Here is a 22,971-nt window from a genome sequence, read left to right as displayed (position 1 = left end):
CAAATCATTTTGTGACCCTCAAACTGACCCACGGGATTCTGAGAACGATTTTAGCAGACCTGATGAGCAGATCTAGGAAACGCACTGGTCAATTTGTGCGTCTTAATAATAATAATAATAGGGCTCTATTTTGCGTCGTAACGCAGGTGAGGCCGGCGGAAGGATACATCATATGACACTTGACGTGGATGCACACGTGCGTTCTGTTGACTTTTGATTGCGCTGGAACTCCTCCATCACTGATTTGTTTGTGTCTTCAAAGTTGGACCCTTGTTTGTTGCTCTTTTATGTCTTGGAGGGAAGTAGGGTTTAAATTAAATGTTAGTCTAATTCGATAAAGTAGCACCTTTCCGGCAAATCCCCTCCCACCCCCATTGAGGAAACAGGCGGCGCGGAAGCTGGTTGTCATTGAGCCTACGCGGTTCAATGTGCGACGGCGGGAGGAAACCGACGTCGCATCGACACCATCCGTGGACTCGGACGGATGCCTACGACGCCTACCCGCTGAGCAGCGAGAGCGGTGGCACAATACCCAAGTGGAGAGTGGGGGGGTGGGTGGGGGGTCTGTACGTCAAACTCAAGGGCGTCGGTATGGACGGCCGAGGCACCCTCAAAATGTTCGCCCGTAAGAAGCGGGAACTTATCAAGACGCCGTCCATCTCCAAGAAGAGTCGGAGCGGAAGCCCTGGACCGCCAAACACGGTGAGGGGCTTGCTTGCTTTTACGGGGCTTAATTACGCAGAACCCATCACTTAACACCCTGCGTGTTTTGGGGAGTTGTGGTCATGGGTGCATCCGTGCGCGCTGTGTGCGCAATCATAACTTCCTGTGTGTTTGTGTTCGAGCACTCGCGTCTGCCATTTTATGAGGCAATCCATCACTTGCTTTTGATTACGCAAATCATCACTCGAAGAGTGGCTGTGACAGTCAGACATTTTATGTCACATTAGTTTGTAATTGCTGTTAAAGTGCCCGTTTTTCTATATGGGAATGCAGTGCCAATGCACCACATCCAAGATTGTGGATGACCAAAACTTTGTAAAGCTGCCGCGTCTTGATGTTTGTGTGGAATTGAGTGAACACCCTTCCGGGAGGCGCTCCAAACTGTCACTTTTCGTGCGCGTGTTTGGCGTCAGATAACATTCTGTCCAAGAGAAGGCGTTCAGATGATGATGTATTGTGAATGGGTATGTTGCAAGTCAGGCTGGAGTGAAGTGTGTGTACGTGATAGGTAGTGGGGAAGTGGTCAGGGTTGCTTTGAGGTTGGATGGCCACGATGAAGCGGGGGTGCAAACGCAGCTACAAGCCTTACAACATCAGTCTGAGGGCCAAGAAAGTGGGCAAAGAGCGATTGGACGTGTGGCTAAAACAGGTGAGTATAGAAATAAGATGGCTCGCTAAAAATGATTATTGTAGACGAGATGTATTTCCTCACATCTCTGCCGCACCCTTGGAATCAGGAAGTGTTGCTTTGCAGGATCTTGTGAAAGTCTCCTGACAAGACGATGTCAAAACATGAGCCGTTTTGAGTGTGTCTCTACTGTCTCTGCGCTCCTCAGCTGTCCATCCTCCAGGAGCAGCCGCGGAAGGATGGCGGTGACGTCACCCTCTCCTCTTCGCCCGCGTATTCCTCCTCATCTTCATCCATACTCACCCCAACTTCCACGGGCCCCCTGGACCCCTCGCTGTCCTGCCCGGGCACCCCGAGCCCCCAGCACTCCAAGCTGACACCCGGCACCGCATCCTCCACCGCCACCCTGAGGCGGCCGACCACCCTCAGCCGACACGCCAGCGCCGCGGGTGAGTAGACACAAGTAGTTTGTTTCCGCTGACCGAAGCATTGTTAGAAGCCCTGACCTACATTTACAACCAAATTTCTTTGCCCCTCCAGGTTTGACTCTCCAGTCATGGGTGTTCACCAAAGGCCAGGCCAAAGGAGCCTTGACGCCACCATCATCCGAAGGTCCCGAGAGCACCGCCATTGAAGTCGAAAACATCCCTGCCCTGCTCAGAGACGTGGCGCGTTTTGCTGAGGCTGTGGAGAAGCTGAAGGACGTGGTGGTGCTGGCCGAAGGTAGCTGAATACAAAGAATCCAATGTTGCTGTTTTTTTGTGCCCTGTAGTTCTCTGGAGACCAGTTGCTTCAAGTCAACAGATATAACGCCTTTCCATTCAAGCGTCTTATTCATTTGAGCTCTCTCCAAAATGGCTGACCTGCCACACCGAAAGTCACCTGCAACACATATTCATGCACTTACTATGTGGTGGTGTGTTACCGCGAGTTTCATGTTCTCGCATCCTAAACAGGAAACTTCACTCATCTGGCCGCACTTCCCCCTCCAAAAAGATGTCTGCACAGTACATTACGGGGTTAACCCGGGCTCTTTGGGCCCAAGTGAAAAGCTGACTCAAAAAGTCGCTTGGTACACAGGTACGGAGAATCAGCGGCCCGTCGCCCACGAGTGCTTGGGGGAGGTTCTGCGCGTCTTGCGGCAAGTCATCACCACGTACCCCTTCCTCAACACGGTGGAGATCCTCACCGCTGCCGGGAAACTCATATCTAAAGTCAAAGGTGACTGAACTCTTGTTTCCGTTCAACATAGCATATGTACAAGAATTAGGCATTGACACTAATTTGGTTTTATACCATTCTGGTCGTGTACCAATGTTCCAATGTTTTGTTCTTTTAGGTTTCCACTATGAGGCGTGCAATGACTCGGACAAAAAGGACTTTGAGAAAGCCATTGAGACCATCGCGGTGGCCTTCAGCAGCAAGTGAGTAGCCTGAAAACAGAAGTTGTGTGTTGGAAATTGTGCGTGGAAGCCAGGGGGAGAAGTGCGTAAATGGTGACACATTTGCATGAGGCTGAAAGAACGACAACAGGAAGTGGTTTTCTTGCATGCCACCACTCAAAACGCTTGGAGGAGATCAGTTGGATGTTCTTTGTACCGTACTGGGATGCAAATGACGAAGAGCAGCTATCATGTTTGTTTGTTTTTAAATTAGTTTTATTATAATGCGATAAATCGAGTAGTCTTTGTTGCCGTCGTAGCTGGTCACATGTCTCTATCAACTGTCAGAGAGCAGCAAGAGGAAGTGAGCTGTCGCACAGTTGAAATGTCTGATGGCTTCGTTTCCTCATCCACTCAAACTGTGCTCAACTTTACACTCCCTAAAGAACAAGCGAGAATAAACGAGCACATGTGTGATTGGGCAGCAATCTGTTTCCAACCACAATAAGAAATGACATTTGGCTTTCTGCATGCACCTGACAAATGATATAGTTGCCGTGTCAAAGTCGGCATGTTTTGCAGAAAGTTCAATTGAAATGGTTCTAATGTTAGACGAAGCTCTAATTTCTTTTATTTATTCATCCAGTGTGTCCGAGCTGCTGATGGGCGAGGTGGACAGCAGCACGCTGCTCTCGTTGCTGCCCACAGAGAAGAGTCGGGTGAGTGCCTGCCGGACTTGTTCTCCTCCATTCGGCTCCGTTTGTCACGATGGCAGCGGGACAATTACACCCTTTGTTTACGTTGCGCAGTCTATGGAGAACTTGTATGGCGCTGCAGGCCACGAGGGCGGCGGTCAGCTGGGGAGCAACTCGGACGACATGGGTAGGCAGCATTGTCCCGTTTGACCTTTGGTCGTAAACGGGAATGTCGGCATAATCTTTCCGACGTGCAGGCAACGTCGAGGGAGTGGACGTGATCTTGCAGCGCAGTGAGGGCGGCGTTGACTCCGCTCTGCAGTACGCCAAAACCATCGCCAAGTACATGAAGGATCTCGTCAGTTACGTGGAGAAGAGAACCTCGCTTGGTGCGTTACGATTGCTGCGCGACTTTAGTCGTGAATCTCTAACAATGACAAGGATAGTCAGATTATGAAAACAAAATCCTTAAATTTGAATCGTCCCTTCATAACAAGTATGTCTTTCTCCCATCAGAAATGGAATTCTCAAAAGGTCTTCAGAGATTATACCAGTCCTGCAAACACAGTATAACACATGTGAGTTACAAGACGACAATTCATCCGTTTTTGTGCACCTCAATGCAGTCAATGACTTTGCTATTATCCCCCCCCCCCCCCCCTCGGAAGCCCCACATGCCCCTCTTCTCCATCTACTCCCTCGCTTTGGAGCAGGACCAGGAACAGAGCGTGGGTCTCCAGCAGGCCAGCGCCACCCTGCACAACCAGACCTTTATTCAGGTTGCTGTGAGAGTACATTTTTGTGTCGCCAAAAGCCAAACTTGAACATCTCCTCGTGTTTGTCGTCATGCAGCCGCTGATGCAGCGCAAACAGGAGCACGAGAAGCGTCGCAAGGAAATCAAGGAGCACTGGCTTCGAGCAAAGAGAAAACTGGTATGTCTTTGAAGACGTTTCGAGCAAGTGACGGACGGCGTCTCGAGTGTGAGCCGCTTATCCCGTAGATGGACTGTGAGACCAACCTGCGCAAGGCCAAGCAATGCTACATGGCACGCTGCGAGGACTACAAGGCCAAAGCGGCCGCCAGCCGAGCAGAGGAGGAGGGGCCGGGAGCCACCGCCAAGTCCTTGGACAAAAAGAAGAGGTTGGAGGAAGACGCTCGGAACAAGGTGATCGCCGCCGCTTCCTCTGTCGTCTCTGTTCAAATCAATTATTTTCTTGTATTCATTATTTAAGGAGGTTTTGACAGAAAAGCTATGCCTTATTTATTTTGATGAGCCAAGTGTCAACTTCCACTTTGAGTGTAGGCGGAAGAGGCGGAGGCCACCTACAGGACATGCATCGCTGACGCCACGGCTCAGATGATGGAGCTGGAGCACACCAAAGTCACGGCGCTGAGGCAGCTGCAGGACCTCATCAAACAGAGCGACCAGACGCTGCGCTCGGTCCGACCCCGAAACACGCGCGTCTCATCTATAATGTCTTTCCACCGACGTTTTCCCCTCACTGGTCATTTTCACCGCAACTTTCAGGCCACCATCTCGTACTACCAGTCGATGCACATGCAGACGGTGGCGCTGCCCGTCTGCTACCAGACTCTGTGCGAGAGCAGCAAGCTGTACGACCCGGGCCAGCAGTACGCCGCCCACGTGCGAGACCTGCAGCTGCCCGACCAGCCCGCCGTCTGCTACGCCTTCGAGCCTTACACCGGCGCCACGTCGCAGTAAGCGAGGCGCCCGTCGTAATGGTGAAGTGACACTTTTCATGTATCGTGTCCAATGAATGCAGCGCCGTCTTCAGACCGAGGAATGACAGCTTCAACACGGAGCAGACGAGCCGGGCGGACAACGTCGCCGCCGGTGCGGACACGGATCGCCATTCCAGTGAGTCGTGCCTCTCGTCATTACCAAAATCTCCCAATGACAATAACTCATTGTTGTTTATTTAGAAAGAAAGAAAGAAATCGAACAGAAAATCTCACCCCTAGAAAAGATTGAAAATATTCAATATTCCGAACATAGGGCAGGGTCACAAGTCGTGGGGATCCACGGTGAGTGATGACAGCGTGGGAGCAGACGGTGCCCTGGAGTCTCCAGTCGCCAGCACAAGTGCGCCAATCACACGAGTCGACTTCCTCTCTCTGAAAAATGTTTTGACACATGGCATCCTTTCACGTCACCAGCCGACATCAGCAAAATTGCCCGGACGTCATCCACCGGAACCGTGTCGTCCAACGAGGACACGGATGACAAAGACGGGAACGTGGCCTCGTTTGAGACGCCAAGTAAGACTTTTAGTTTGGGGGTCATGTGCCAAAGATGGCGTTTTGGGTCACGGTTATAGGTAAAAGCCATCTGCTCACCTGATTGTGGGATGGCAAGTCTCTGTGCTTTACTGTGTGTCTTTAATCCTTCCGCAGACATGAACGGCATGGACCCCGACGTGGTGGTCTCCACCAGACCTTTCCGAAATGTGTCCAATCTGTCCAAAGCCGCCCAGACGCACCGCCTGAGAAAGCTGCGCACTCCCGCCAAGTGCCGCGAGTGCGACAGCTACGTCTACTTCCAGGGCGCTGAGTGTGAGGAGGTGAGGGAAGATGTCGGAAACAAATATAAAAAAAAAAAAAAAAAAAGTCATTCCTCAAGCGGTCTCCTTCATGACGTGCCCGTAGTGCTTCCTGGCTTGTCATAAGCGCTGCTTGGAGACACTGGCCATCCAGTGCGGCCACAAGAAGCTGCGAGGCCGTCTGCAGCTCTTCGGCAGGGAGTTCTCGCAGGTGGCCAGCTGCGCCAGCGACGGCATCCCTTTCCTCGTCACCAAGTGCATCTCAGAGATTGAGAGGCGGGCGCTGAAGATGAAGGTGGGAGAGTCTTTTGGCTCCGCCACCTGACGCGTTTGCTTACTTGGACGTACGCGTGCGCTGCGCCGCAGGGCATCTACCGGGTGAACGGCGTGAAGACGCGCGTGGAGAAGCTGTGTCAGGCTTTTGAGAACGGCAAGGAGCTGGTGGAGCTGTCGCAGTGTTCGCCGCATGACATCAGCAACGTGCTCAAGCTCTACCTGCGACAGGTCAGTCAAAGTCGATTAAGGCTGCTACATTTATACACGTTGACGTTGGGATTGCGCAATAACCCCTGCTTGCTTGCCATCCAGTTGCCAGAGCCCATCATGCCATTCCACCTTTATAACAGCCTTGTGGGTTTGGCCAAGGAGAGCGTGCAGGCCGACCACGAGGATCCTGCCGGGCCCCCGGTAAGCAGGGGGGCTCAGCTTGTGGACCTGGGCCCCGAAACTGAGCCGGAGACACTGGTGCTGGTGGACAAGCTGAGGGAGCTTCTGAAGGAGCTGCCCAAAGCCAACATGGCCACCCTCCGATATCTGATTCGCCATCTTCGGCGGTGAGGAGGAGGACGCCACGGTTTCCGCCCTGTAGCGTCACGACACCTTCCTTGACCCGCGATCTCGCTTGTCGTAGGATCGCCGAGCTGGAGGAGGAGAACAAGATGAGCCCCAGTAACTTGGGGATTGTGTTCGGGCCGTCGCTGTTGCGTCCCCGTCCCACGGGGGCCACCATTTCGCTCTCGTCTCTGGTGGACTACCCCCACCAGGCTCGCGTGGTGGAGGCACTCATCGTCTTCTACCCCTCCATCTTTCAGTCCAAGATCTCACACAGCCACAAGACCTGTCGCTCTGCCTCGAGCTCTGCTCTCCTGGTGAGCAACCTACCACTAATATTTAATATTGTCGCTGCAACAATGGTGAGCTTTTGATGACATTTGTGCAGATGGCGCAGGTTCAGGTCGAGGATGTGACCAGCAGTTCTGTCGACGGCGAGGACGCAGGCCCTCACAGGAAGAGCAAGTCGGAGTCGGACAAAATGGACGAAGGCTGCGGTGAGTTTTGTTTCATTAATTTTTCCAAATGATACGCGCAATCTACGTTTTAGAGCAATTTTGAGTTACTTGTTGGTTTTCATTTTTGTTGTTGCACTGCATATGTCTACTTGGATTGAGCTTGTCTGTGTGATGTCCTACACTGACTTAACGTGGGTATCTCCTCAGGCTCCATGGGATCCAGCGAACAGTTCCCTGACTCAGACTCTGAGCAGGATGAGGACGCAAAGGTGGCGGATGAAGAGCAGCAGTTGACCTATCAGGACAGCCTGGAGTCGGACGCCACTCTGCCGCCACCCAGTGGACCTCCGGACGATGACTCCAACGGGGGCGAGGTTGAGGGCGGTCTGATCGAGTCTCTGGCCGAGCTAAACGTCAACCAATCCAACAATTATTACTACTGCTCGCCGCTGCCAGGTCGCTCCAGAGTGCTGCTGGCCCGCCTGCGTAGTAAGAAGATGATGCTCAGCAGAAATCGAGCCAAAGAGCCTGAATTTGTGTGATGATCACTTTAATAGTTTGCTTTTTTTGCAGTTTTCAGCAGCGGTCAACTTTTCTAACTGGACTTAATTGGCACAAACTCCTAAGCGATTTTATTGCTGCTGGTTTTATTTCAGCACTTGTTTTGATTTGTCGCTATTTCAAATTCATGTTACGTTGTTTTACATGCATTAATAAAAATTACATTTTTTTTCCTTTTTAAGAGTGGCTTATGTATTTAAATGCTCAGCAGCTTTAACTTACACGTGGAACAGAAATGTTTAGCCAACGCCCTGATCTAATTGGAAGAAATCACTCTGGCTCTATTTTCAATATATTTTATTTGACAAAATTCACATTTTAGAATAGAAATGAAAAAAGTAACAAAATCAAAACAGGACTCCGAGGGATGAGTGTGTCTGGAAAGACGTTCCGAGTCTTCCACAGTGGCATCTAGGATTTGAAATATTGTTACTGATCATAATCCAAATATTGTACCTGTGTCTGATATGGACGACTCTTACCTGTCACTGCACTAGTCTGTAGGTGATGTACCGGCCAGCGGTCTCACTCGGCCTGATGATTTTCACCACCTTTGCAAACGTGAACAACTTTAGACTATCAAACATTCTAGCCTAAGGGTGACTTTTAAAAAAGACGCATCACAAGTCCGAGACGGAAAAAATAACTGAACTGCGGCGCAGCCACACCTTTCCCCGTCTTGCAGTAAGTCCGCTTCATGCTCTAATTGCTATTCATGACACTTTTCCTTCTTCACCTTGTGTTTCCAAGCTATGCTTTGTTACCTGTCCTCTCTTTAAGCCAAAGTAGCGAGCCACTGGATCTCCGGCCTGGATCCTGGGCAGCTGACTTTCCTTGAGTTTACTGAAGTGAGTACATTAAGGCAAACAAAAAAAACGCATCCACCATTACCAGTCAAAGGTTTGGACCGTTTCTCATTAAATAGCATGCTTATAGAACCTTTTGGCTGGTTACAGTATCTGTGTACATTAAGAGGATACTATCTTGCCAGGAGCTCCGTCACTTCCTCTTTTGTCATGACGATGTGTTCTGGTACGAGCTGAACAACAGAACATGAACCATTTATTTTCCTCAGAGCCCATGGTGTTTGCATTTCTGCAACCACGACAATGTTTTGACCTCATGTTCTGTGATGTTGATGAGGAGCTCCTGCTGTAGAAACTGCTCCAGGATGTACTTGGGTGCCATGTCCACTAAAGACTGAGAGGTATGTACACTCATGAGCACACAAACACATAAGTATTGGATGGACTATTGTATTCTATCAAACCTGTTTTGCAGAGGGTGTCATGCCCATCTGGACCACAATGATGGCCCGTGTAATGTTCTCCTCCTGCATCCTCTGGCAATACATCTTGATTGTCTTGATGCCCACCTTGGTCTCCTCTGAAAAAGATGCAATATCTTAGGATTTCCGCGTTTTTTTTTTCTGCCTCCCAATCTTTAGAAGCTTACCGGGGAAGAAAACAAACATCTGGTCGGTGGGGTCATCGTTGTGCGCCACCAACACGGTAAGGTCCGTGCGCCTGGGTCGACTCTCGCTGGGTTTGTCTCCAAATTGACTCTTGAAGTCGTCTAGAGTCTGGTCCAATTCGTCCTGGGTCACAAGGTAGCCTCTGTCATGGCATAACTGTAAAGTAGAAGTAGTTAACTTCAACAAATTTGACATTAACGCTCATCACTCGTCAATATCAGGTAGTTAGTACTTTGCATTACTGCTTTTATTTGAGTTGTTTTCATTGTGGGCACTGACGGAACAGTGAGTTCCCCTTTGCTGGTATATCTAACTAAATCGGCTTTAATAATGGTCAAAGTTACGAGATGGCAGCATCGGCGAGCTAACACGTTAGCTTCAAAACAAACACACGGAAAACTCACCTGCATGATGGTCTTGCGAATTTTCCACAATCTGTAAGTCTCCTCTTCGTCGTCCATAATTTACCCAATGAGTCCTTAGAGATTTAGTTTAGTTATACTTCAATTATTAATCATTAATTGGGTATTTTGTCGCTGCTTCCACTCGACACACGCGATCGTTTACTGGCGCTGGTTGATGACGTCACAGCAACATCCAATACAGGATGCGCAATTACAATAAAAACAACAAAAACATGGAAGGAAAATAAGGAACGTTGACAATAACATGTTGTTATAGTCATGCAAAGTAAAAATGTTTGTATAATAAACCATTAAAAATGTAAATTGAGGTTTCGTAACACACAAGACAGGCGGGGGGGCTTCGTTGTTTTGCTCATAATGTGCTCCTCCACAATGAGGCCGTTATGCTTAATAACAACATGCGCGGCAGTGTCTACTATTGGGGTGTCTTTGGCGGTGCTTCTCTACTTTCTCGTTCCTTCTACGGTAAAGTAAAATATTTATTTGAGGGTTGATCTTTGTGCCTGAAATGTGTGCTTTTGTTATCATCATGTTGACACACTTGTCACTGAGCACAGGAGCACTCACGTCAGCATTCAGTATTTATTTTATCTGTTTGCCTGCAGAGAAACATTGAAACTATCGATTTGGTATCTTTTAGATAGAACTAGTCGGGTAATATTAATTTAAAGGGGGTATATTACGGGAAAAAAAGAGCACAAGCAAATTCGGCACCTGCTCCGGGCACCGTGACCACAAGAGGGCCCTAAAGAGCAATAAAAACAGTTATTTAGATTATCTTTTAACAAAGATAGACATGATCACAAGGTTTGGAGATATTTTAAGGTTAAAAAACGAGCCAAAATACCAACTTATGACTTCTCAGCATCAGACTAGTGCACCTCAAAATATTATGAAACCTTCAACCAGAGTTCCAGAACGTATCGTTCCAAATTCTATTTTACAGGATCCTTTTATGAGCTTATGATAATGTGGTGGACTCTGGACCACCGAACTCGTGCATAGCTGATGTGGATTACAGGTCAGGACTGCAGAACATCAGCTATTGGGTAACGGCAGCTTATCAGTTGAGTCACTGATCCCCCGAAGCTTTATAAAAGTCTGCAGGGACAAACCGAGAGCGTAGCGAAGGATTCTACTAAATAAGGAAGGAGTTGGATCCCTTTCTGCCTTCTGAGGAGCTTGCTGAAGGGCAGCCATGCGTCTCTTAGGCTCCACTGTCCTGCTCAGTGTCCTGCTGCAGGCTTTGGTAAGAATTCAGCGGATGGCATTGGAAGAAACAATCTGATGCATCAATGCTCTCAAAAACAGGCAGCTAGACAGACCGTGTGGGTGTGTGGAAGTTTTTGCTATATGAGTGCACAGTGATTCACGTTTCTTTGTCTTCTGTCTTGTACATATGCATTTGCTTTATTTCGTGTGACCCTTGCGGCTTCACATCATCCCACAGGGTGACCCGGCAGGGGATTGGAGCTTGGCCACCTCCATTTATGACTTCTCAGCCACCGACATTGATGGCAATTTAGTCTCTCTAGAAAAATACCGGTGAGCCTCTACTTCCACGTGCGGCCTCCAAACTAATCACCTTAACTGTGACTATTCTTTTTCCAGGGGCAACGTGGTCATCATCACCAACGTAGCGTCCAAATGAGGCAAAACGCCCGTAAACTACTCTCAGTTTGCAGAGATGCACGCCAAGTACGCTGAGAGAGGTTTACGCATTCTGGCCTTCCCTTCCAACCAGTTTGCCAATCAGGTACACCCGATTTGCTCTTGTTTGCTCTGGGATTATTTGTGCTTATCTATGATTTCTATTTTGTTCTGTCAACTGACAGGAGCCAGGCACGAACGGCGAGATCAAGCAGTTTGCGCAGTCGTACAATGCCCACTTTGACATGTTCAGCAAGATCGACGTCAACGGGCCCAACGCTCACCCGCTGTGGAAGTGGATGAAGGAGCAGCCCAACGGGAGAGGCTTCATGGGAAAGTAAGACTCATTTTCATCGCCTACTTCATTGTTACTGTACCTGCATTACATTTGTTTTTGTTTTTTTTGTCCCCCTAGTGGTATCAAGTGGAATTTCACCAAGGTAAAAAAAAAATACAGCTGGTGCTAATATTATGGTTATCAGAAAACTACAATTTGTACCACATTCTTGAGTTTTGCTGTGTTAGGATTTTGTTTCAAATGTATAAAAAAAATGAAACTATTTTTGATCTCTTGTAGTTTCTGATCAACAAAGAAGGTCAGGTGGTGAAACGATACGGAACCATGGATGATCCAAGCGTATGTACACAAATGGCTTTAGTGGCCTTACATTATTTCACTTGAGCATTTTTTTAAAAATATAAACTTAATAACAATAATGTGCTGTAAAGATTTAACAAAATAAACCTTTGTAAAAATTTAGATTTGAAAAACTGGCCATCGAATTTTCTTTATCAACTAGAATTTTTTTAATGAGAAAATCAACATTTTCATTACAATACACAAGATTCTGATTAATATCAGATCTTTATACATTTGTATCTATCTCTTTTGTGCAGGTGGTGGAGCAGGATCTTCCTCAGTATCTAAATGCCTAGATGAACCATCTCGCCGTTGTCTCGTTTCCTTCCATACGCCACCTCTCTCTTTCGCTCTGAGTCTTGGTGGATGTGGGTTCAGTTTGTCCCTGGACCTATGACAGTCTGTCCGTAAAGCCGCCTGACGGAAAAGGCAGACTCGATGCAATTGGCGTGCAAACCTGCCAGGGTCAATCATCGAGCTTTTGTTCTTCTGGACCGGAAAGAAAGGAGGGGGGGTTGGGGGGACATGGGACAACTCGATGAAATGTACCAATGTCTGTATAAAAGCACTCATTTTGTCATTCAATTGTGAAGAGATGTAAATAACCTTAATAAAATAAACAAAAAAGGATTTGATGAATACATTTTCCTGTGTCACACTTGGTAAAATATCTGATTCTATGGTTGTCATCTCACTTTTGTTTGCTGGATTCTGCTTAGCCTTTTTTTTTCTATAGTGCTGATTTAAAAACTTATGAAATGTTTGTTGACATTTTTTGGAGTGAGGTTTTCAGCAAATATCTTCAAATACGTACAAGGTATTGCGAAACAAACCTCTGAATTCACTTTCCAAGGTCTTGAGAGAGTCTTGGGAGCACAGTAACAACGTATATTTTGTTCGTTACTTAGTTACTTTCTATTAGTGGCCTTGGTTCATCAAAAACTAGGAAACGGCTTTCGAGTAGCAGTTTATTTTTTGACCGCCAGAGGGCGTCACTAATCCCAACCACTGAAGCATTCCGCGTTCTTTTAAGTGAACTGAATCTTTAGAATCAGTTCACTCAAAAGATTCGTTCAAACAAATCGTTCAACGAATCGCCCCCCCCCCCCCCCCACCCAACAAGCCAATACACCAGACAAAAAACAATCAAGTAAACATAGTGTAATGTCGACAACGGCAACGCACACATTTTTCTCTATATTACAAAATCCCTGAAAAGATTCGGTTTTTTCGAACCCATCGTTCACTCACGAGCCAACATTGGTTGAGCCGCCGCAGCCTGAGCGAGCAGCAGTGCAGTCGAGCTGGAGCCCAGCGAGCTATAGTCCGTGCAAATGAAGCCACCGTCCCTGAATAACATGTCTTCCCTTATGATTATTTGCACCAAATAAGACTTGACAATCCTTTATTTATTTATTTTTTGTGCGAGGATTCCGACGGTACCCATCGTCGCATTCCTGATTCTCCCCTCCTACCGCCTCAAGGATCAGCACCTCCCGGAGGCTGAATGGAAGCCGAGGGAGCAGTCGGGCTGTCGGAGGCCAGGGACGCGAGTCCTCTATCCGGGGCCGCATCATCCGATGATGCTGACACGGTCGTCGGGGTTAGCTCCGGAATGGACGCCGGAGACATGGGTAGGTTTCGACCTGCAGATGTTTTCACCAATTCCAGTCATGTGTTTTTTTCCCCCATCTGTGTCGTTTACATTCATCCGCTTTTTTAATCGGATTCTGTGAGGAATTTAAGCAGAAAAGCACCGACTCATCTTTAGCCGCTTAGCTGTGCTAGTAGCTGCTAGTTTAGCCGAGTGGATGAGGAGAACAGGTGGAGCAGACATTCGGATTCTTTTCATTCGGAGCACATTATGTTGGCTGATCGTGCAATAAACCACCCGATTCAATTGATACGTCGGTATTTAAGAAGGTGGTTTTCCGTAAATGAGCTTGAAGAACGTGCAGGTTTAAGTGAGGGTGATTTGTGAGCATCTTAAACCAAAGAGGGACACATACTGCTGCAGTGTATACTATCGTATGTCTTTTTAAAATACACGTCTAGGTTTTCTTTCTTTCCTTCCATCCATCCATCCATCCATCCATCCATCCATCCATCCATCCATCCATCCATCCATCCATCCATCACCGCTACTTTTTATTTATGCATCCTTATCTCCATCCTTTACTGAAACCTCCTTATCTTCCTTCCTGTCTTCCGTCTGTCACACCTGTTTTTTTTATTCATGAATCCTTCCTTCATTTATTTTTTTGTGTATGATGCTGGTTGTCAGTCGATGCACCCAATTCTCTTGTAATATTGTGTAAGAGACAAAAAAAATTGCCAGGTCAACTTGGGCTGCTTCCGTGTCAGTGCTCTGTGTAGCCAATAGCAACAAACGAGGGATGGCTTTTACGCAATATGAACGTTTTTGTCCATCTATCCATCCCATTTTTCGAAGCGCTTATTCTCACTCGGGTGTTGGAAACAGAAAAAAAGTGCCAGGATGACTATCATCTGTGTTACGAAAAATAGATGGACTTGATTTGCCATCTCAATAATTGTTGAAGTTTTGATTTTTTTTTTTTCCATTTCCCGCTGCAAAAGTTCAACACAGGGGCCAGTAAGCGATGATGGTTGTTATCATCCACTGACAGGAGTGTGCTAAGTCGAATTGAGTTTAAATGTCAGCTGCAGCGGCCTGCAGAGCTCCATTGAGCTCTCTCTTAATGTCACATCTTGTGCAATGTAATTGTAGGCTGCGGTGTTGAGCTAGCTCAGCTGCCCCCGGTGTGTAAACTGGCTGTTTGCATGTGGATGTATGTGGATGCATGTTTGGAGCAGCTGCTAGCGTTCATCATTTTTACATTCTAGTAGAAGAACTAACTAACTACTGGTAAATAAGATAAAGCTACTAAAAGAACACCTTATATAGAAGGATATAAATCGTTTTGGATTGTCGAGCTCTTTTTGTGTGCACCTTGTGAAAACCTCTTTAAGGGAGTTAATGAAGTCCTTGATTAAATCCTTGTTCCTTTGCTTTTTTCCCCTCCGTTCCGCTGAAGCGTGGGAGGCGTGTCAAAATTGCTGACAAAAGCATAAATCGGCAGTTCCATCTGCTCTATCCTGATGTGTCCTTTTGCTTTTGCATGCTTTGCACACTCTGCCTCCATCCCTCCCGAATTGTATAAGTAACATTTGGAGCATCCGCCGGGATGTTTGACGTCACAAAAGAATGGAGCGGATGACTCGGTTTACTTGACGTCACCGTTTTTGGCTTCAGGTGAAGGTTGCGTGCACGATAGAAGCTCTGATCACATTCGAATGGAGTACGAATAAAGTGTGTTAATACCATTTTAAATGTACTCCAGTGGTCCCTTGGTGTGGCTCACTTGGACAGGTGTAAACAAAAGTGTAGTTTAGCTTTTAGCAATTAGCATCCTTCTCTGTGCAGTATTTGATTGTCTGTCGCTGCCAATAATATTTGTATTATTGATTATTATTTGTACAATTACTACAATTATTTGTATTTCTTTTGGGCCATAAAGTACATTAAACCTGGCTGACTTAAGGCTATGGATGCTGAGCTCAGCAATAAGTCACGTTCAAGTCCATCCAGCCACACTCTTCTCTGATGTCTGTAAAAGGACATTGGTCTCAATTTTGGAGATTCAGTAAAGCTCGGGAATGAAATAAAAACATTGCGCAATTGCATAAGAGGGGGAGCACAGACTGAGTGTTCCTTGTGTGCCCCCAGGACTGAGCTGGCTTAAGCTCTTTGCTTCGAGAAAATTGTCAGTCTGTCTGTCCCTCACGGGCGTAGACGTCCCCAAGTTTCCTGGTGGCGTGTTGTTGTCATACACACCAGCATCAATAATTGCTTTCGAAAATGTTGCTACATGCCTTTCACGGAAAAATGTAGCGCCATCTCTTGGCCACTAGCCAAAATTGCAATTAACGTTTCAGACGATATTGATGACCTGCGCCAAGTTCCAATCGTGTGACCACGTCGGGGACACCTTAGTTCTGGCTTTTCTTGTCTTATTTATTGCAAAAAATAGAGATTGAGTGCTTTGAAGTGGGAAATATCTTAATATATTATGATTTTTCCCCCACCAGCTGCAGACGCCAAGCTTTTTATTAGGTCTGCTTGCGTCCCTGTCGCCAAAGGCCAACCACTCAAATCTCTTTCTCACACACACATACACACACACACAGACACACACTTGTCGTATGATCCAAGGGTTGAGATCCGCTCTGACAGTAGAGGACAACACAACTTTGGCCCGCTGCAGTGGGGAATACAGATAGCAGCATAAGCCGGTTGCTATAATGTCTAGGGCTGTAACTAAAGAATGTCGATTATTTTTGCCGATTAATCCATGAATCAGAATGAAAAAATATGTTAATTTCTAACCCTCCACACACACGCAATGGATGTGTCCATCCTGGATGCTCGGAGCACTTTGGGCAAGAGAAGTGAAAACAAATCGATCGCCAGATGCTCCATCACTCTGACAAGATAATTAACAATCATCTCAGTGACATCTCCTTACTTAGCTCCCCCTCTGGGACTATCTCTGATCGATTTTGTTTTTGTGCCACATTAACGTTCCATTTTGTTATTTATTCATGCAGACTGGCACGCACACGCATGATGGCGCAACCCCATACACACTCCAACATGACCACTTAACCTAACATTCGGACATTTTCTGATCTGAAAACATTTCTTCATTCCTCCATTTTCTCACATTGCACATTGCACGTGCCCGTGCCTCGGCGTGTTCATTCTAGCGTGACCGTATGTGACAGCGGGAAAGCGAAGGAGAGCATGAGGAGGGGGGAGGACGGGCGGAAAACAGGCTTTACTGTTGCCTGGTCACATGAGCGGTCCACGAGAGGCAGATAAAAGAGAGGCTGCACACTCAAGCTGCTCCTGAGCTTACACATCCATGCTTCGCATTATTCACATCATTTGATTCACTCAAATTCCTCACAGGGTGTCACCAATAGACGCCGTACGCCAATTTGACCACTAGGCCAACGCGCTGCCCGACTGCGTCATTCATTTCAGATGACTTCAAACAGGGCACAAAAGTTGCCTTGTCCATATGTTACAGGATTAACTGCTGAGCCTCTATTGCTAACCAAAACAGGAGCGCCTATAGATTTAGCACATAATCTAAACAAGTTGTCGTCGTGATGTTTTGGAGTTGTAAATTGGTGGGTTTTAATTGATGAGACAAAAATAAATATTTTTTTCAGGTTGTACCCACTTGTTAACGCCACTTGCGTAATTAAATGTGACTCTTCTCTGTCTCGATTCTAGATGCTGCGAGGAAAGCGTTCATCACGGAGGTAATTATGTTTTGTCCACCCATTTTCTTCGCTCAAATAAATTTGTCTTTGATATTTGATTGTCGCGCTCATATTGTGCTGGCTCAAAGTGAGCACCTGCTCAGCTCAAAGGAGCTGAAATACAAAAGAAGAGATTCTCTTTTGCTCTTCAGATGCCGTCCTCCTCGGGCCTTCCCGGTCAGGGGAAGAAAATCGGCCACAGAGGGGTGGATGCTTCCGGAGAAACCACTTACAAAAAGGTTGCTATATACATATACATGTACAGTAGATAAATATTGAGAAAAGCATACCCCCCCTTTCGTAGACCACCTCCTCTGCCCTGAAAGGAGCCATCCAGCTCGGAATCGGTTACACAGTGGGCAACCTGAGCTCAAAGCCCGAGCGGGATGTGTTGATGCAGGACTTCTACGTGGTGGAGAGCATCTTCTTCCCGAGGTTGTCAACCGTTGTTTGCTTAATATGTTCTTCCCTGGCTGTATTTTTAATCAGCTTTGTCTTCAGCGAAGGGAGCAACCTGACTCCAGCTCATCACTTCCCGGACTTCCGCTTCAAAACGTACGCCCCCGTGGCCTTCCGCTACTTCCGGGAACTGTTTGGCATCAGGCCCGACGACTACTTGGTAAATGATGGATGGATACACGTTCAGAAAATGGCAGTTGGTCTTCTTGAGCAGTGTGGGTGTCAGAATAAGGATGGACAGCTTGCTGATGATGCTCCTCAGCAAGCAGACAATTCTGTCATTAATTGCAAGACTTTTTTTTTTTTTAACTACAACGAAGCACTTTGAAGATGTTTTTATGGTCCGTCCAATAATATGATTACATACATTATTTCCCGTGTCCTCCGCAGTACTCCCTATGTAACGAGCCACTGATTGAGCTGTCCAATCCCGGCGCGAGCGGCTCCGTCTTCTATCTCACCAAGGACGACGAGTTCATCATCAAGACGGTCATGCACAAGGAGGCGGAGTTCTTACAGAAGCTGCTGCCCGGCTACTACATGGTAGGGGAGCATGCGGCGTGCGCGTTATACATCCAGCGAAACCTTGAAAGTGTCCATGATTTGCCTTCTTGGGCCACTTAAAACAATGTGGCGGGCCGGATCTGGCCCTCGAGCCTCGAGTTTGACACCCTCATTTCCATGAGTCTTGACCATCAGAACTGAGCTTGTCGTACTAGCAATTATGTTGATGACAAACGCTTTGGCCCTGGCGGTGGAGGTCTGCTTCAAGAGATAAAACCCATGCCAAGGTCAAGACAGACACACACACACACACACTGAAGGAGACAAGAAGCCAATTAGTAAGCTCCCCATGTCTGTCGCAGGTGGACGGCCGAGTGAGCAAGCTCTTATCGCTCTTTCAGCCGTTCTCACAGTCAGCGCAGCTTTTTTTCCCTTTTTATCTTTGGCACGCATTAATCTGCATTCCCATAACCCCCCCCCAACCCTTCTCACGTGTCGCATTTTTCGACATCTCTGCGTGGCTGCTGAGGGCAAAACATGATCTTTCAGTTCCTCTTTTGAAGTCCACACGCTTGTTTTCTGACGTGGCTCCGTAGTAATAATAGTCTGATAAGTAAATGGATGATTTCTACCCTCTCCAGAACTTGAATCAGAACCCTCGCACTCTGCTGCCCAAGTTCTTCGGCCTCTACTGCGTCCAGTCGGGCGGCAAGAACATCCGCGTGGTGGTGATGAACAACGTGCTGCCCCGCGTGGTGCGAATGCATCTCAAGTACGACCTGAAGGGCTCCACCTACAAGAGGCGAGCGTCCAAGAAGGAACGCGAGAAGGCGCGGCCCACCTTCAAGGACCTGGACTTTATGCAGGACCTGCAGGAGGGACTCATGCTGGATCAGGACACGTTCAACGCGCTGGTCAAGACGCTGCAGAGGGACTGTTTGGTAAGTTTGTGCGGCGAGGATAGGGACATTTGCTAGGAGCTAACTGTCATGGCATTTTGCTCAGGTGCTGGAAAGCTTCAAGATCATGGACTACAGCCTCCTGCTGGGAGTTCACAACATGGACCAGGCGGAGAGGGAACGGCAGATGGAAGGCTCCCAAGGCGACAGCGACGAGAAACGGCCCATGGCCCAGCAGAAGGCTCTCTATTCCACCGCCATGGAGTCCATCCAGGGCGGGGCCGCCTGCGGAGGCTCCATCGACACCGAAGACACGTGAGCGAACCCGACCAGATGCCGCGTCCGGCGCTTCCGAAAACGGTTTCATTGCGAATTTGTCTTTTAGGATGGGCGGCATCCCTGCCGTCAGTGGCAAAGGAGAACGTCTTCTGCTCTACGTGGGCATCATTGACATCTTGCAGTCGTACAGGTAAGCTTCTCTTTTTGTTTTACGCGCCCGTCAGCCATATTGCTTCACCATTCTTTGTCTGCGCAGGTTAATCAAGAAACTAGAGCACACGTGGAAGGCTTTGGTGCACGACGGGGTGAGTTTTTCATAACACGCCAATATCGCTTGACGCTAAAAATGGGCTCCCCTTTACTCATTTTGTTACGCCTCGGCATTATTCTGCCTCCAAAGGATGTCAGCCATCAGCCGGCTGGAGAATCAATAACGTCTGCCTGTGTTTGTTTATGTGCTGATGCTTGCTCTGCCGAGTGGCTTGACCCAGAGACATACATTAGTAAAATGGAACACAAGAGGATCTAATTGATCGGTTAATCTGCCGGCACTCTGTTATTTTTCTGTTGTTGTTTTTTTAAATCTCATTATTCTCTGCCCGCAGGACACCGTCTCGGTCCACCGGCCCGGATTCTACGCCGACAGGTTCTTCAAGTTCATGAGCAGCACTGTTTTCAGGAAGAGCTCTTGTGAGTCCATTCCGCTGCCTTACATAGTCAAAGCGCTGCCGCGTGGGAAGGAAATAGCAGATAGTCTTCAAACTGCCTTATTCGGTGCTGCTTGGCATCATGTGGGAGTGTTCAGACGCTCTCTAGTCAACCATCCATCATAGTAACACAAGGACACGGTTCCTGCGTTAAAAATGAAAGCGGGAGAATGTCTGAAGTTGTTGCCATTGAGGTCTGCCCTAAGAGATGCTTTGTGTAACATGTGCAGCTTTGAAATCATCTCCATCCAAGAAGGGCCGCGTGTCGCTTACCGTGCCCAAGTGCGGCGGTCCCGGCGCTGCCTGGTCCGCCAGCCAGCTGACCTCCGAGAGAGACGAGAACATCTACGACTTGAGAGGCGCTCGCAGCTTCCCCACGCTGGAAGACGAAGGTAGTTGCGTTGTTTCTGTATTCGCGGTTGGGTCTTGTTCCTATGTTCTTTTTTGCGGACGATCGCCAGGGCGAGCCGATCTCCCGTGCACGCCTCCGTCGTTCGAGGAGGCCACCACGGCGTCCATCGCCACCACCCTCTCCTCCACCACCTCTTTGTCCATCCCGGAACGATCTCCCTGTGACACCGTCGAGCACCCGCGCTACAGGTAGCTAGCTAGCAGTGCTAGCCTAGCACCCTGCGCTCCTGACCTCCTGCCTTCACTTAACGCTGTTTCATTTGACTCCAGGAGATACACGCAGTCTCTAAGCCACGATGGAAGGTAAGTTGGTGGCTCTGGAGATTTCAGAACCTGGTTTTCAGACTAGACTACATCGGTGTGTGCCGTGTTTTCATGGGCGCAGGACCCAGGAGGAGCTGCGTGTGCGCGAGGAAGATCAGCAGACCATCACGGTGGAGGTGGAATTAAAAAGACACGACAGCGAGCCCACCTTCTCCATTCCGCAGCCGTCTCCTGAACCCAGGTACCCCACACAAAGCTCGTTTTCCTACATTTGTGTGTGACCTCAATTTAGCCTAAATATGAATGACGGCGCTAAAAGTGCTGCCGGGAGATTATGAGACCAATTTGGGGTAACCAGCAAGAAGAAGTAGGGCAGTGGTCCTGGGGGCCCACGAGGCAGCTCCCGTAAAGCCACCATGACCTCATTTTGGGCACATTTTAACCTGATTTTTGTTCAGCTGTACAAAAAGCGGCTCTAATCTCGTCTCTCTACACGAGAATTAATCTAAAGTGATGAAAAGTGTCTGGAAGGAGGGGAGGGCGCAGGTTTGTGAGCATCAGAAAGACAAACATCTGCATTTATCCCTTCAGCCAATCAGGTGTCTTTTTGATACCAAGGTGCACAAAGCTCCCTCAGAGCAGCGTTGTCTTCCTTAATCTGTGTTTAGAAACAAGGCCACGCGACCAAATGCTTCTTTCATTCCAGCAGTGAGGCTCAGGAGGCCGCCGGTGCCTCTTCCGACGCTTCGCAAGCTACCGAAGCCCCCTCCTCCTCCTCGCCCGTCGTCGTCGTCGTTCCCGCGTCTGTCGAGGCCACTCCGTCCAGTCCCAAACCGGCGGCGGCGGAGACACCCAGCTGCGCGTCGGGCTCGGGGTGCACCAGCCAGGCTTCGGTGGACGACGAGGACGACGTGCCGGTCACGGATATCTACTTTGTAAGACCCCACACCACACTTTAAAGCTCTCCCTCAGAGATGTTGACGGATGTGGTGGCATAGTAGTGAGCACTGCTGCTTTTTATCTCGAAGATAAAAATTCAGAAATGCCAACGCGTACACTTAAGCATGTTTTCGAAGCGGATGTTTTTTTTTTCCCATTCTCATCTCGGCATGCCGCCTTAGTCATGTCACGTCTTTCCCTCTCATTCTTCTTTTAACACGTTTGTCCATTTGTCATCTCCTTCCCCCACGTTGTCGTGGTCAGTTCCCCGACGGAAGGACTTGGGTGGTCCCACCTCTCCGTCAGAGGAGCAAGTGGCGGTCCGGCTGGCCAGTAAGTGAGCCCAGCCAGGCATCAGACATCAGTTTTAGATTAGACTCGGTGGCGTGCAACTTTAGACCCCAGTGGAACTTAGTGAAACCTCCAAAGTAGGACATAATTCATTCCATGACTGGCTCCTCACTTGAGAAAGATGTTTGCATGATGGTACTGTCGCATATGGTGGCATTTTACAGCTGTTGCCGGAAGTGATAAAACCTCTAAATCCATCACCCTTCCCCTTTTTCATTACTCACATGACCTCCTAGAAGACCCTGGACTCGAACACACTGTGCGATAAGCGCCGCTTCTGGCTTGAAGGATTAACACAAGCTTGTCTAGGCAACATTTCCCCCCTTTATGCATCCCCTAACTTTCATTTCCTGTCTTGTCTTTTCTCCTCCTGCGACCTCCTGCATCTTTCTTCCCGCCTGCCTGCCTGCCACTGCCGCCGCCGCTTATCTCTGTGCCTCTGTCCCCCTGGCGCCCTCTGCTGTGTTTGGCGTGTAAAAAAACAAACAAACAAACCAGCCTCCAGAGGACAGGACCTGGGTGTACTCTCCGCTACACTATGGCTCAGAGTCTAAGGCCTTGCCAGATGGGGATTGGGAAAGAGAGACAGTAAGTGAGAAGCAATACACCGCAACAGAGGAATCCTCCACATGTGAAGCAGTTTTGATGCTTCTCAGGTCCATCAAACAATCCCCGCCCCGCCCCGCCCCGTGTAGCAAGCTGCATGCACCATGCCACGTCATCAGCCTGCTCAGATGATCGCTATGCAATTGTAAAAACAGAGGCCAGAGAAACTTT

General features: G+C 48.2%; 4 protein-coding genes across 6 annotated transcripts; 3 read left to right on the top strand and 1 right to left on the bottom strand.

Annotated features, from left to right (window-relative positions):
- Positions 1-233: 233 nt before the first annotated feature.
- On the top strand, positions 234-8,021 carry arhgap45b (Rho GTPase activating protein 45b). Of its 2 annotated transcripts, none has more exons than XM_061297314.1 (24): positions 234-702; positions 1,560-1,800; positions 1,892-2,074; positions 2,432-2,572; positions 2,691-2,775; positions 3,380-3,452; positions 3,543-3,615; positions 3,686-3,817; positions 3,945-4,006; positions 4,097-4,207; positions 4,281-4,361; positions 4,430-4,594; positions 4,733-4,870; positions 4,958-5,148; positions 5,214-5,308; positions 5,447-5,533; positions 5,608-5,709; positions 5,845-6,011; positions 6,097-6,285; positions 6,357-6,494; positions 6,579-6,823; positions 6,901-7,138; positions 7,210-7,318; positions 7,487-8,021. In XM_061297314.1, exons 1-24 carry the CDS (start codon positions 427-429, stop codon positions 7,819-7,821), a joined length of 3,657 nt encoding a protein of 1,218 aa, XP_061153298.1. In that variant the 5' UTR covers positions 234-426; the 3' UTR covers positions 7,822-8,021. The 2 variants fall into 2 exon arrangements, with proteins under 2 accessions (XP_061153298.1, XP_061153299.1); XM_061297315.1 differs by lacking the exon at positions 234-702 and adding an exon at positions 769-1,372.
- A 101-nt stretch (positions 8,022-8,122) lies between these two features.
- Positions 8,123-9,909, bottom strand: polr2eb (RNA polymerase II, I and III subunit E, b). Its single transcript, XM_061297316.1, has 8 exons — positions 9,719-9,909; positions 9,296-9,470; positions 9,111-9,226; positions 8,960-9,040; positions 8,821-8,879; positions 8,605-8,683; positions 8,323-8,391; positions 8,123-8,251 (listed from the first exon to the last, which is right to left on the bottom strand). Exons 1-7 carry the CDS (start codon positions 9,773-9,775, stop codon positions 8,326-8,328), a joined length of 633 nt encoding a protein of 210 aa, XP_061153300.1. The 5' UTR covers positions 9,776-9,909; the 3' UTR covers positions 8,123-8,251; positions 8,323-8,325.
- A 159-nt stretch (positions 9,910-10,068) lies between these two features.
- Positions 10,069-12,672, top strand: gpx4a (glutathione peroxidase 4a). 2 transcript variants are annotated; one of them, XM_061297318.1, is made up of 7 exons: positions 10,069-10,204; positions 11,190-11,284; positions 11,351-11,495; positions 11,575-11,726; positions 11,805-11,829; positions 11,967-12,026; positions 12,287-12,672. In XM_061297318.1, exons 1-7 carry the CDS (start codon positions 10,097-10,099, stop codon positions 12,323-12,325), a joined length of 624 nt encoding a protein of 207 aa, XP_061153302.1. In that variant the 5' UTR covers positions 10,069-10,096; the 3' UTR covers positions 12,326-12,672. The 2 variants fall into 2 exon arrangements, with proteins under 2 accessions (XP_061153302.1, XP_061153303.1); XM_061297319.1 differs by lacking the exon at positions 10,069-10,204 and adding an exon at positions 10,828-10,988.
- Positions 12,673-13,307: 635 nt separating this feature from the next.
- pip5k1ca (phosphatidylinositol-4-phosphate 5-kinase, type I, gamma a) lies at positions 13,308-22,764 on the top strand. Its single transcript, XM_061298228.1, has 17 exons — positions 13,308-13,663; positions 17,353-17,381; positions 17,534-17,620; positions 17,686-17,816; positions 17,883-18,000; positions 18,231-18,383; positions 18,986-19,285; positions 19,350-19,558; positions 19,629-19,712; positions 19,779-19,827; positions 20,128-20,212; positions 20,460-20,621; positions 20,691-20,829; positions 20,911-20,943; positions 21,026-21,145; positions 21,611-21,839; positions 22,108-22,764. Exons 1-17 carry the CDS (start codon positions 13,537-13,539, stop codon positions 22,273-22,275), a joined length of 2,223 nt encoding a protein of 740 aa, XP_061154212.1. The 5' UTR covers positions 13,308-13,536; the 3' UTR covers positions 22,276-22,764.
- The last annotated feature ends 207 nt before the right edge of the window (positions 22,765-22,971 follow it).

This window comes from Syngnathus typhle, linkage group LG14, assembly GCF_033458585.1.
Source record: "Syngnathus typhle isolate RoL2023-S1 ecotype Sweden linkage group LG14, RoL_Styp_1.0, whole genome shotgun sequence".
Classification (NCBI taxonomy): domain Eukaryota; kingdom Metazoa; phylum Chordata; class Actinopteri; order Syngnathiformes; family Syngnathidae; genus Syngnathus; species Syngnathus typhle.
Note: the sequence above shows the minus strand (reverse complement) of the source record. Positions and strands in the feature narration are given on the sequence as shown.

What these genes read in the sequence shown, in the direction of transcription:
- arhgap45b (XM_061297314.1), top strand. Translation starts at nt 427, where the DNA reads ATGTGCGACGGCGGGAGGAAACCGACGTCGCATCGACACCATCCGTGG. An exon ending in CGTGGTGGTGCTGGCCGAAG is followed by an intron (nt 2,075 to 2,431) that starts GTAGCTGAATAC and finishes CTTGGTACACAG; the next exon opens with GTACGGAGAATCAGCGGCCC. An exon ending in GGACACGGATCGCCATTCCA is followed by an intron (nt 5,309 to 5,446) that starts GTGAGTCGTGCC and finishes TTCCGAACATAG; the next exon opens with GGCAGGGTCACAAGTCGTGG.
- polr2eb (XM_061297316.1), bottom strand. Translation starts at nt 9,775, where the DNA reads ATGGACGACGAAGAGGAGACTTACAGATTGTGGAAAATTCGCAAGACC. An exon ending in TTCGCAAGACCATCATGCAG is followed by an intron (nt 9,471 to 9,718) that starts GTGAGTTTTCCG and finishes TCTACTTTACAG; the next exon opens with TTATGCCATGACAGAGGCTA. An exon ending in TGACACCCTCTGCAAAACAG is followed by an intron (nt 9,041 to 9,110) that starts GTTTGATAGAAT and finishes CATACCTCTCAG; the next exon opens with TCTTTAGTGGACATGGCACC.
- pip5k1ca (XM_061298228.1), top strand. Translation starts at nt 13,537, where the DNA reads ATGGAAGCCGAGGGAGCAGTCGGGCTGTCGGAGGCCAGGGACGCGAGT. An exon ending in GAGAAACCACTTACAAAAAG is followed by an intron (nt 17,621 to 17,685) that starts GTTGCTATATAC and finishes CCCCTTTCGTAG; the next exon opens with ACCACCTCCTCTGCCCTGAA. An exon ending in GTCGAGCACCCGCGCTACAG is followed by an intron (nt 20,830 to 20,910) that starts GTAGCTAGCTAG and finishes ATTTGACTCCAG; the next exon opens with GAGATACACGCAGTCTCTAA.